The sequence below is a fragment of the Callithrix jacchus genome, chromosome 7 (genome assembly GCF_049354715.1).
Source record: "Callithrix jacchus isolate 240 chromosome 7, calJac240_pri, whole genome shotgun sequence".
Taxonomy (NCBI): domain Eukaryota; kingdom Metazoa; phylum Chordata; class Mammalia; order Primates; family Cebidae; genus Callithrix; species Callithrix jacchus.
In genome coordinates this window covers 54,532,630-54,545,609 of record NC_133508.1, presented here as the reverse complement: position 1 = coordinate 54,545,609, position 12,980 = coordinate 54,532,630, and the positions used below count along the sequence as shown (strand labels likewise).

The window sequence follows — 12,980 nt, the reverse complement described above, 5'->3', positions numbered from 1 at the left end:
TAACCCTCCAGGACCCATGAGTACTGGGCACTACTCTTATTCTCATGAAGAGCCCCACGCACAACGAACAGAGGCCACTCAACAAGGGATACAGCTCTCATCGGGCAAAGCCTGAACGGGAAGCCAGGTCTCTCTGACCTGCGGGTACCTCTCTTACCCACTAGAGTCTCCTGCCAACATGCTTTGCTGACCACATATAGTGGGCACCATATTCCAGCAGGGATTCATGTGTGGGGAACCATTTATTAAAACTCAGTGGGGCTTGGGGATCTCCAAATCCCCTTGGCATTGAGATTTCTCAATTCATTCCTACCCAACCTCCTGTATCCTCTCTTGGTAGAGGATCTGGTATCCAACTGGCGTCCAGGACTGCCTCCCTCCTCTCATTCTCCCCAGTCCTTACCGCTGGTCCGAGGGTAGGCAGCGAGGGTCCCATCCTGCAGGCCAGCGAGCAGATGGAAGGGGCTATGCCGCAGGCAGAGCACAGGCTGCAGACCTGGACTCCTGCAGGTCGCCAGGCACTGGGTGCCAGTGTCCACACTGCCGTAAAACAGGATGCTGCAGGGAGAGGTTGGAAAAGCGGTCATGACACACTGAGCATTCTCACCTGCTCACTACCCCCATGCCCTTCTAGCGAGAGGGGCCAAGGAGCTGCTCCCTCTCAGCCATGCCTTTCTGCTGTGTGGCCAGGCCATAGCTCCACCATGCAGGAGCTCACTTTTCCGTGGTTTTCTGGGATGGTACCCTCCGCGGCCTCTGTCACGAAGAGGACTCAGGGAGGCTCCAGAGGCAGCACAATAAAGGTACTGAGAGAGCTATTTTCAGGGTCACATGAACCTGAGTTTGAATCCAGACATGCCACTTTCTAGTCTGACAGACCCTGGACTGCTAAGCCTCAGTTCTCTCTGTAAAATGGGGCAATGATCCTACTTTACCACCATAAAAGGAACAAAACACTGACACATGCTACACAGATGAATCTCGCCTGCGTGATGCTGAGAGAAGCAGGCAGGAAAGTCCACAGAGCATCTCAGTCCATTTACACAAAACATACAGAGCATGTGAGGCATCCACATGAAACATACATAGTGTGAGTCCATTCACATGAAATGTACATAGTGTATATGAGTCATTCACATGAAATATACATAGTATATGAGTCACTGACATGAAACGTACATAGTGTGATGTGAGTCCATTCACATAAAACATACATAGTGGGAGTTCGTTCATATGAAATGTACATAGTGAGCCATTCACATGAAATGTACACAGTGTATGAGTCACTCACATGAAACATACATAGTGTGAGTCCATTCACATGAAATGTACATAGTGTATATGAGTCATTCACATGAAATGTACATAGTATATGAGTCACTCATGTGAAACATACATAGTGATGTTAGTCCATTCACATAAAACATACATAGAGTTCATTCATATGAAACACACATAGTGAGCCATTCACATGAAATGTACATAGTGTGAGTCCATTCACATGAAACATATATAGTGTGAGTTCATTCATATGAAATGTACATAGTCATTCACATGAAATGTACATACCATGTGTGTCATTTACATGAAACATACATAGTGTGTGAGTCATTCATGTGAAACATACATAGTGTGAGTCTATTCACATGAAATGTACATAGTGTGTGTCATTCACATGAAAAGTACATAGCACATGAGTCATTACATGAAACGTACATAGTGTGTGAAATGTACATAGCATTTCTATTCACATGACATGTACACAGAATGTGTCATTCACATGAAATGTATATAACACCTGAGTCTATTCACATGAAATTTACATACTGTATGAGTCTAGTCACATGAAACATACGTAGTGTGTAAGTCTATTCACATGAAATGTACACAGTGGGTGAGTCATTCACATAAAATGTACATAGCATGAGTCTATTCACATGAACTGTACATAGCCCGAGTCCATTTATATGAAATGTACATGGAGTATCAGCCTATTTACATGAAACATACATAGTACAGTGTGTGAATCCATTTATACAGTGTCCTGAGGAGACAATCCAGAGACAGAAAGTAGATTAGTGTTTTCCAGAGTGGGGGGCAGGAGAATGGAGGGAGATTATTTAATGGGCATGTGGTTTTTTGGAGCAGGGGTAATAAAAATGTTCTGAAAGGCCCTTCCTAGGTCCAGGCCCTGGCTGGGCACTTGGCTGTAGGCCAGGCCTGAACTGTGCAGAGCTTAGAGAGGCTCCCATTGGACTTGGTAACCTGAGCTTTTGCTCCTTGCTCCATTTTCTTGTATGGGAAAGGGGAGGGAAGACCTCGGCATTAAAGAGGAGTGGCTATGAGGTTCACCACTGAGCAGCACACAGTAAGTGCTCAGGAAACATGCTCTCACCTTGTCTCCTGCTCTCTAGGAGTGGGTGGAATGCACAGAGACACAGGGAGAACTGGACACGGTGGTGCCAGGCCTGGACTCCCAGGGGTGTAGCCCACCTCAGGTCTTCACTGATCCTCACTTTCACCTCCCTCTCCCTTTCTGCTACAGGAGGTGGTCTACCCATCCCGCACAGGCCACAGCTGGCCCTAGGCCTCCTGACTGCGAGCTGGTTTTGCTGACTCACAAAGCCCTAGACGTCTTACAGAAGGCAGTTCCCTCTGCCAGTAGTGACCTCTTGATCTAGAAACACCCTGGAACCCTCACCCTGCCTAGCAAGGGGAATGAGGGCCACAGATGGCGAACATTCAGTGACAGCTAAGTGAACTGAAGTCCTCATGTGGCTGTGTCTCAGTGGGTTCTCACAGCAGCCCTGCGTCAGGGGATTCTAGTCCCTACTTTATAGATGAGAAACTGAGGTTCAGAGAGGTTAAATGAATGCCAAGGACCCAGAACAAGGAAGTGGGGAAGCCAAAATTCAAACCCAGTTCTTGCTGACAGCAGAGCCAGCATCCCCCTCCACCAGCCATGCTGCCTGAGAGGAGCCAGTCAACTGCACTGCAGGCAGCTCCCGACTCTTTGGCTCCCACATGGGCAGCTCTGGTCCCCACCTTCCTGAAGACCAGGGGCAAAAAATGTTGGTGAGCAACAGGCAGATCCAGAAAGCTACAGGGACAGCCCCCAGCCACTGCCAAGCCCTGCAGAGGCTGCCTTCACCCTTCCTCCCAGGCCCCTCACCTGCCATCCTGGAGCCCAAGGCAGATGGTTGGATGCACTGTGGCTGAGGGGTCAGCAGCTGTCTGGCTCTCGTCTCGGCTGTCTGCCTCCTCCTCCTCTGGCTCTGGGATGTACTCCATGCAGAGCACAGGGGATGCCAGTGGGAAGGACTTGACGGTGCGGGGTGAGGGCCGGTTCAAGGAGAAGATTTCCACCTGGCCCCCTGCGCCTTCCTGTCTGCCCCCAACCTGGGAGCAGAGACCCAGAGAGGCCATCAGGTGAAAACCAAAGGAAGGAGCAGAGGAGGAACCTCAGCCCTGCCTTCCCAAGAACCCCATTCCTTGAAGCATCCCTTCTCCTGCCCACACACATCCTGCAGTCACAAAGGTCATTTATCCCCAGCTGCCACGGAAACAAATTAGCTTCAGGGCCCACAGGAAATAAGGTAAGAAGCTAAGGTGGACTAAATACTCAGTCAGCTTTCTATTTGCTCCTCTGCAGGGTACATTTCAACCAATATAAAGTAAACATCTACTCCATTCCTTTAAGATCCCCTTCTCTGTGTTGATCATTGTTATACCTCTGTATCCAGCATATGACACATATTCAATATATTCTTGTTGGATGGATAGATAGATGAATGGATGGGTGGACAGATGATGGGCAGATGGATGGAAAGATGCATAGGTGAATGGATGGGTGGGTGGAGGGATGGATGGATTAAATATAAATTCTTGTTGGATGGATAAACGGATAGGTGGGTGGATGCATAGATAGATGGGTGGATAGATAGACAGATGATGGATGGATGGATATACCGTGGGCTAGAGCATGAGGAAACGATGAGAAACAAATCACTCTCAGAAGGGGAGCAGCAGTGAAAGGGCACAATTTGCAGCACAAGGAACATGGTGGAGGGTACCTCATTTGAATCAAGGGAGGCTTTGCCAGGAAGCCCAAGGATAGAAAGGTGGGCTGGAATCTCTGCATGAGTAGGGCACTAGCCAGCCCTACCTCCTGACTCCAGGAGTGAAGATCCTGAGACCCAGGCCCTCTGCACAGCTCCCCCAGCCCGCCCTGCCTCCTTTCAGACCCAGGCCCTCTGCACAACTCCCCCAGCCCGCCCTGCCTCCTTTCAGACCCAGGCCCTCTGTGCAGCTCCCCCAGCCCGCCCTGCCTCCTTTCAGACCCAGGCCCTCTGCGCAGCTCCCCCAGACCGCCCTGCCTCCTTTCAGACCCAGGACCTCTGCGCGGCTCCCCCAGCCCGCCCTGCCTCCTTTCAGACCCAGGCCCTCTGCGCAGCTCCCCCAGCCCGCCCTGCCTCCTTTCAGACCCAGGCCCTCTGCACAGCTCCCCCAGCCAGCCCTGCCTCCTTTGAGACCCAGGCCCTCTGCACAGCTCCCCTTTCACTTCCTTCTCAGCCCTGTCACCATTTGCAAAAGGCATCCTCTCTTATTAGCTCCCTGGTTTTCTGTTGCGCAAATGAGGTTGCACCTCCCAACTCCAAATACAGTTCCTGGCCCCAGAGACTCCCAGGAAGACCTTGCTGGATGAAGCTGCATGAGATGAGGTAGGCAGCTGCTGTCCCTAGCACCCCTCCCAGGTGCCGCTCTCCCCACTCCTGTCCTGAGGCCGCAATGCCCAGATGCTCAGGGGGGTGACTCACCCAGAGGTAGCCCTGTGGAAGGGAGGTGCTGACCGCTGAGAAGCCCAGCAGGGGACAGTTGACAGGACTGTGGACCAGGCCCCCAAGCTGCAGAGACAGAGATGGTGCATGCGGGGTTAATCCTTGAGGTGCCCAGATGCCAATATTTGGCAGATTCCTGGGCCCCATCCAACTCTCCCTGGATTAGAATCCCTGTGGGTGGAGGCCAGGAAAGCAACATGCTTCACAAGCTCCTGCTTCTCCAAGCAGTTCCTACTCGCTCACATTTGTTCTTCCTCTCCTAGAGCCTCCTGGCTAGAAGAGGCCTGCATGAGACTCCATCAGCTCAGGGCCTCTGAACTGAGCAGCTTCCAGGTACGGTTTCCTGAAAGCCACTAACACCCACCCCTCCTCATTTTACAGACAGGGAAATGAGAGTCACAGAAAGCCAGTGACTACACCAGACCACAAGGGAGGTAAGTGGCAGGGCTGGGCATCTTGTGAGGGCCACACACAGAAGCCAGGGCTCAGCCTGTTGCCGCTATCACCAGTAACCATTCCGCTTGCCCCTCCTGAATCAGCTGCCCCAGATCCCATGCTGGGTGGCCTCTCTCTGAGGCCTGTCTCCTGAGCTAGACCTGGCCAGTCCCTCTCTCTAGCCAGGACAGCAATTCTAGGAAATGGCCTGGCCCTCTCAAGGGCCACGCTGAAGGAGGAGGAGACAGAATACAGCTCTTGCTGGAGGGAGGATGCAGCCAGCCACTGGGCCCTTTTCCAGGCAGCTGCTGCCCTCTGCTGGTGCTGAAGGCCGCAGCCAGCCCCAGCCCCATTGTTAAAATATTCTCACAAAATTTCTAACAGCCATGGGCGAGGGCCCTAAGAGGTCACCTCCTCCAGCCTCCTCATTTAGCAGATGCCAACTTGAAGGTCAGAAGGGGCTGTGCCTGGCTCAAGGTCACACAAAATGTTAGTGGCAGAGTCAAGGCTAGAATTCAAACCTTCAATGCCTGGTTCAGGGCTCTTTCTATTCTGGTTGAATTCTGCCCCAGAAGCCCAGCTGCACACCAGAGGCCTCCGCACTCGGGGGCCCCAGCTCTGCCTACTGAAAAAGTGGGTTCTCACATTCAGAGCAGGGTCTTCGCTAAGCCTGGCCTCCGGGGCTCCCTGTCTTCTCTGCTTCCTGGTGGCTGCATCTAGCTGAAGGTGTAAACTCTGCTGGGCTGATGCTCTCTCCACTCCCTTGGTAGAGAGGGGAGCATGGCAGCCCTGGCTCAGCCATTTCCATGGCAACTCCAGTGGGCCCTGATGTCAGATGAGTCAACAGAGCCAGGTCAAAGATGATAGAAAAAACTCATATGGCTCCTTCACAGGCAAGGCCCTGGCTCTAAAAGTCTTGCCGGTGCCAGGAAGCTGGGAAGTCAAGGCACCCTATGCAGAAGAGAGGAGGGGAGGCTGTGCAGGGAAGCAGCTTTGGGTATAGCCAACCCGGCTCCAGCCCCGGCTCAGCAGTTACTATCTGGATGGTACTGAACAAATCAGGTCCTCACCCACAGAGCGGAGACCCTGAAATCTCTCAGGATGGCCATGGGAACTGGAGAGGGAAGGTGTAAAGCCCCCAGTCCAGGACCAGGTACCCAGTGCCCTGCAGCTGCTAAGGCTTACCAAGGGCCTCCCATGGGATATTCTAGCACTTCACACACATTAGCTCATTTCGTCAGAGCAATGTGATGGGGGTAGAGCGATCCCGGATGAGCAGGAGCAGGGTACACGGCCAACAGCAGTTCTGGCTGAGGTCAGCGAAGGTCGACACACAGCAAATGGGCTGGTGAGCTTCGGCCTATGGCCACAGATCCCCTCTGGGTCTGGGCTATACCCTTTAGGCCCCCAAGATGCTTGAGTTTTAAAGCATTTCAGAGCAGGCAGCACTCTCATCCCTATCCCCAAGGCCCTGTCCCCAGGCAGGCTCTGAGACTGACCGTCAGGGGAACGGGTTTGCGCTGAGCCCTCCCTGCCCTCCTGCCACCCCCGCAGGGACAGCATCTCCCCTTGGATGGAGCCAGGGGTCCAAGAAGAACCTTTGACACCCCAGTAGTCAGGCCTTCAGAAATGCCGCAGAATGGATTCCGGTGTCCTCTCCTTTCTGGGGACCAAGGTGTCCTCAGGTGTTTGCTTCCATTTCTTGAGCCCTGAGCACACCCCATGCAACTGGCTAAACATGCAACCAGAATCGTAGCCTTTAATCCTCATGGTGACCCAGTCTGGGAGGTGCTGTGACCACCCCAGTTTCAGATAGCACGAGCTGAGGCAGGATTCCTGATATCACACTGTTGGGATCAAATCCAAGGCAGGTGGTCCCTGCTCCTTCACCATCCTAGCCAACTCCCTAGAGTAAGAAGGTCTTGGTGTGGCCCAGCATGGGCAGGGGCTACTGTCAGCACAGATGAAACCTATTCCTGCCTCCTGCCCCAACTCCTCTCATCCCTTGAAGGAAAGAACCCAACACGCCCTCATCCACTGGTACAAGAGCAGTACCCTGTCCGCACTGTGGCCAGCAACTTCCTCAGCCCAGCCCAAGCCCTTCCTAGACAAAGAGTATGGGCCACTGGTTGTCATGAGACCAGGCCAGAGCTGGAGACCCCCCTGCCCCAAGATCACCTGGAAACGTGGCAGGCTGGCAGGGGGCCTGGGCAGCGGTCCACACACTCACATCTGTTTCTGCAGTAATTGGACAGGGCCCTGGTACTCCAAGGCCCTAATCCATCAGGCTGCCAGCACAGAGCTGATGGGGCACATTTGTCGGAACTGGTGGGGGGGTGGGGTGCGGGCAGACTGGGATGGCGATTTGAGGCCTAGCAAGTGGGGCCATACAGGCTCAGCTCTGGCTTCTAGGGGCTCCACAGGCTTCTAGAGATCCACTCACACCCCCCCACTCACACACTAGCCCTGGTGCTCCTCAGGAGGTACTGAGCCGGGTCCAACAGGACTGAGGATGCTTCTGGCGACATGTTCCTGGGCCCGAGAGCTCCCACTGAGGAGGTTCATGAACCCTGGTTTCCCAGGTTCAAGGTGGCAGAGGCTTTCGACCTGGATGGGGATTTCTTTTGGGGAGGCCTTGGTGGCACTGGCCAGTCTGTGACTTCACCATGGGGATCTGATCTATCAGGGCTTGGCCTGCATCCTGTGTTCTCAAGAGACCCAAGGTCCTGGGGGAGACAGAAAAATCCAATGCCCACCATAAAAGCTGCCCAGGGCCAGCCTTTTGCAGGGATGCGCTAAGGCCAAGCTGGCTGCAGACACAGTGGGTCCTGAGACTCCCTGCCTCCAGCCCAAGGCCCCGGGGCCCACAGGTAAGCCCCCATCTGGCATACTCCATCTGTCACCACTTCAGCCAGGCCCTACCGCAACACACCCCCAGTGTGTCCCCATCTCCCTTGCCCACTGCCTCCCCCAGGGCTGGGACTAGGGTGATGGACCAGGGCACCCAGCTTGGATGCAAAATTTAAAAGGGCACCAAAAACTCAGTCACATACACACAAAATAGAGTCAGGCAACTACAAAAAAAAATCAATATTAATGCAAAAAATCAACAATGAATAAGTATTAATTGTTGGCCTTGGGCTGGAGGCAGGGAGTCTCAGGACCCACTGTGTCTGCAGCCAGCTTGGCCTTAGCGCATCCCTGCAAAAGGCTGGCCCTGGGCAGCTTTTATGGTGGGCATTGGATTTTTCTGTCTCCCCCAGGACCTTGGGTCTCTTGAGAACACAGGATGCAACAAGTAATAAGACTTTAAATACAGACCAAACTTGACCCTGCACTTGCACGACCTTGGCTCACTCACTTCACCCTAATCCTGGCCCTTTACGTACCAAGAAACAGAAAGAGCGGCCAGACCACAGGCAGATATTTGCTGGTGTGATCATTTGTAAGCATTGCATTAAAACAGTATTTATCTTGATTACTGAGATTTTTGACATCTGCTGAAATTTTGTGCCGAGGCAAGGGCGCCTTACTCCAGTCACAGCCCTGGCCTCTGCCCACAGCAAGTCCTGCCACATCTCAGCAGGACCCTGAGCTAAGCTCTGGGCTACTCCCTTGATAGCCACTCTTTTTTATTTTTGTTTTCCTGAGACAAGGTAGGCTGGAGTGCAGTGGTACCATTTCGGCTCACTGCAACCTCCGCCTCCTGGTTTCAAGTGATTTTTCCACCTCAGCCTCTCCAGTAGCTGGGACTACAAGTTTGCACCACCACGCCCAGCTAATTTTTGTATTTTTGGTAAAGATGGGGTTTCACCATGTTGGCCAGGCTGGTCTCAAACTCCTGACCTCAAGTGATCCACCTGCCTCGGCCTCCCAAAATGCTGGGATTATAGATGTGAGCCACCATCCCACCCAGCTGATATCCTTTCTTATTTATTTATTTATAGAATCTCACTCTGTTGCCTAGGCTGGAGTGCAGTGGTACAATCACAGCTCACCGCAGCCTCAACCTCCTGGGCTCAAGCAATCTTCTCACCTCGGCCTCCCAAGTAGCTGGGACTACAGGCTCACACCACCACACCCAGCTAATTTTTGTATTTTTTTTTGAGAGATGGGGATCTCACTATGTCCCCAAGCTGATCTCGAACTCCTGGATTTAAGTGACCCTTCCACCTCAGCCTCCCAAAGGGCTGGAATTACAGGCATGAGCCACTGTACCTGGGCCCGGTATCCATTCTTATCTGCAATTCACTCTCACACACTAGCCAGAAGGATCCAAAAAATCCAAACTATAAATCAGATCATGCCAGTCTCCAGCTTGGGAAGCATCTGTTTCCAAGGCTTTTCACTGCTCTGAGAACAAAATCCACACCTGACCCAGCCTGAGAGGCTGGCATGGTCCAGCTCACCCACCAACTAACCTCAGGGCCTGCCCTCTTTCCTCCTGCCTCGCCTGGCTTCCCCCACTGCTCCTGCTGCACCCTCTGTGTGGGTTTGTCTACTGGGAATATTGTTCCCATCCCTGGGCTGAATCCTTCTTGCTGTTCGGTCTCAGTTTAAATGTTACCTCCTCCAAGAGGACATCTCTGAACCCCAACTCTGTGGCCCCACACATGTATCTACTGTAGGTCAAGACATCAACCAGTGGGCTGGTGAGCTTTGGCCTAAGCAACCCCGGCCACAGACCCCCTGTGGCTCTGGGCAACACCCCTTAGGCCCACAAGGTGTTCGAGTTTTAAAGCATCTCAGAGCAGGCCCTGATGTCTTTATTACTCACCTCACTCTCTTCTATTTCCTTTAGTTTGCTGGGTTTTTGCCTCTCTCTCTCTCTCTCTCTGCTAGGATTCAAAGCTACACAAGGGTTCGAATCTTGTATGTCTTAGTCACCACTGTATCCCCAGGATCTAGCACACAATAGGTGCTCAACAAATTACATGCAGAATGAACAAGTGAACAAATAAACTCACATCTCAAGGGTTTGTTCTTTCAGCTGTTTAGATCCCCGAGCTACAGCCCAATCGGCACCTCTCTTGTGGCTCACCAGTCTAGGCCTGGGTCCCCAGCTGGTGCTCCCATCCCTGAAGCTGAGATGACCTCATCTCCCTCGGAAAGGGGAGGCAGCAGTTGCTCCAGACAGAGGGCGAGCTAGGACAGGGTTTGAAGGCCGGTAACTCGTGGAGGCCGAATGGCCTCGTGGTTAAGACCCTAGGGGTTGTGATCAGGCAGGTCAAGGTTCAAATTCTTACTACCTGTGTCCTTTTAGGAAAATCATGGCACCTGTCTAAGCTGTAGTTTCCTTATCTATGAAACAGATAGAGGAACATCTACTCATGAGGTTCTTATAGATATTAAAATAAGAGAATGGCAGGAAAGCAATGGGGGGACACAGCCGGTGCCCAAGATGCATGAGGCCTGATGGCGCTGGAGCGTCCCATCATGAGGACAATCCCTGTGCCAAAGCTAGCTCCCACCTGGCGGACCACAAAGCACACAACCCAGTGTCTGGCACAGCCACTTCGGCATGATCTGTAGCCATGCCATCAACAGAAGAGATCACTGCTGCTTACTATCCCAAAATAAGGAAATTTTCCATGCACTGGACCCACAGTGGTCATTCAACCCCATTTTTTTGGTGGGAAAGCTGATTCCCAAAGCAACAAAAAGGTTTGACCAACCCTGTCAGTAAGAATTTAGAAGCCGCAACTGGAACCTGAGCCTTCCCTGCTGTGGGTGCTCCCTGGAAACTCTGGTTCTCCCAGGCGAGGGGGAGCCGCAGCCACCTTCAAGGTCGGCTCAGCAAGATCCGCTCCACTCACCTGCAGGCTGAGCGCCCGGGAGGAGAAGGCAGGGATGCAGCAGGCCAGGATTGGGCACCAGAACGGGGCTTTGCTCTTCTTGTCCTCATCTGGGCATAGCCAGCCTGGCTGGTTCTCCTCCCCTACAGCAAGAGGAAGGAGGTGGGTAGAGCTGGTCAGAATCCAAGGACCAACCGGGCCATGAGGAGCCCTCCAAGCCCAAGGCAGCCACTGCCCCAGAAGCCTGGCCCCACCCAGTCACTCCCCACCCTACGCCTGCTGGACTGAGATGAAATCCAGCCTCGGGAGAGATGCTATGGCCAGGGTCTCAGTAAGGGAGTTGAGAAACTGAAGGTCCCAGCTTGACCTCCCTACTGCTAAACACCCCACAGCCTGCAGGAGCTGGGTGACTCCCTGTGCAAGTCACCCCAACTCTTTGAGCCTCGATTTCTTTGCCTAGAAAATAGGAATGCTAGAAATGTCTTCGTCCTGTGTTTGTTGTGAGGAGCAAATAAAATAATAGGTGTGAAAGGGTTTTTTTAAAAAATACATAAAGATGCTGAACAGAGTCCAGGCCCCTGTCACCTTGAATTTCTGTTGCAGAGTAGGAGGCAGACCATGAATGAGCAGAGGACAAGAGGCCCTCACACTTGCTGTGATGGCGATGGGAATGCCGGAGAATCACATTCCTGCTTCCTTCAAGACTACCCTGAAATTAGGAAGCCACCTGCCTCCAGTTTACCCAGCCCAGCTGTGCCTCAAAGCTCCCAGGGACCTGTTACAAGCACAGATGCCCACCCCCATCCCAGACCCAGGACTCACCATGGGAGACCACCATGCTAAAGAGCATCTGCTAAACCTCGTTCTCTGTGGAGGCTCCTTTCCACGGCTCAGAACTCTGCTCACGTGCCCCCTCCTCTGAGACGTCCTCCCTGACCACCCTGACTCCTGCAGTGGCCTCCTTCTCTCAGGAATCGCTCTAAAGACTCCATCTTACTTTCCTCACAGCCTGCATGATGATCTAAGATCATCTTGCTTATCGACTTGTCTGTGGTCCATTCCCATAAGTCTCTAATCTCAAAGCTGTAGTCAGTGGGGGTCTGCACTGTCTCAGCCACCACTGTCCCCTGACACCCGACACACTGCAAGGTACATAACGAGTGCTCAGAAAACATCGCTGGAAAGAATGAATGAAAGGAGGGAGAGAAGGAAGGAGGGAGGGAGGGAGGGAGGAATAAACCACTGTCTGTCCTGAAGAATTCTCTTTGTGAGGGAGCCCCTCCTTCCTTCCACTCCCTAAGAGGACTCCCTTCCAGGAAGCCACAGCAGGGGCGGGCATGATGAAGACCTACTGTGCGCCCACACATCAGGCACCATACTGAGTGCCACTGCCTCTTCCCTGGCTTAGTCTTTACAATCGCTGAGCACAGTCCGAATCGTTATCTTCACTCTATAAAGGATGACACTGGCACTCAGGGATTAAGTGACAGGGCCAGGCCACAGCCATGGCTAGAGGGCAGCACCCAGATCCAGGCCTGCATCTGACACCCAAGTCTGAGTTTTCTGCACTAACCTAGGCAGCCTTCAGCAACCCCGCCCATCGATGCCCTGTCACAACGGCCTGTGGGCACAGATGCTGGAGTAGCTCCGCCTCAGGCAGCCGGAGGAAGAGGCCACTTGATGCAGTGACCCCAAGCTGAGGAGCACCCAGAGCGCCGGAGCCACATGGGCAGGTCACAGAGGGAACCACTGTGATGCAGCCTCCCCACCCCACGCACTCCTCCATGACAGAGGAAGCCGGGACCTATGGCCAGCCTGCCCCTGCCCTAGGAGGGGCCAGCTCAGCCTGAGAGTGCCCATTGGCCACACTGGGGCCCCCTGACACTACAGCATCCTCACTCAGCAGCCAGGC

The 12,980-nt window shown here is 53.1% G+C and overlaps 1 protein-coding gene across 28 annotated transcripts in view; it reads right to left on the bottom strand.

Moving 5' to 3' along the window:
• ARHGEF10L (Rho guanine nucleotide exchange factor 10 like) overlaps nt 1–12,980 on the bottom strand; it is a 182,888-nt gene that overhangs the window by 41,549 nt on the left and 128,359 nt on the right. For all 28 annotated transcript variants that reach the window (XM_078330518.1, XM_078330509.1, XM_078330514.1 and 25 more), the window contains 4 exons: nt 11,090–11,211; nt 4,818–4,904; nt 3,173–3,399; nt 404–558 (listed from right to left, as the gene is read on the bottom strand). In XM_078330518.1, the coding sequence (XP_078186644.1) occupies nt 404–558; nt 3,173–3,399; nt 4,818–4,904; nt 11,090–11,211 (591 nt within the window). The remainder of the gene's footprint in view (nt 1–403; nt 559–3,172; nt 3,400–4,817; nt 4,905–11,089; nt 11,212–12,980) is intronic.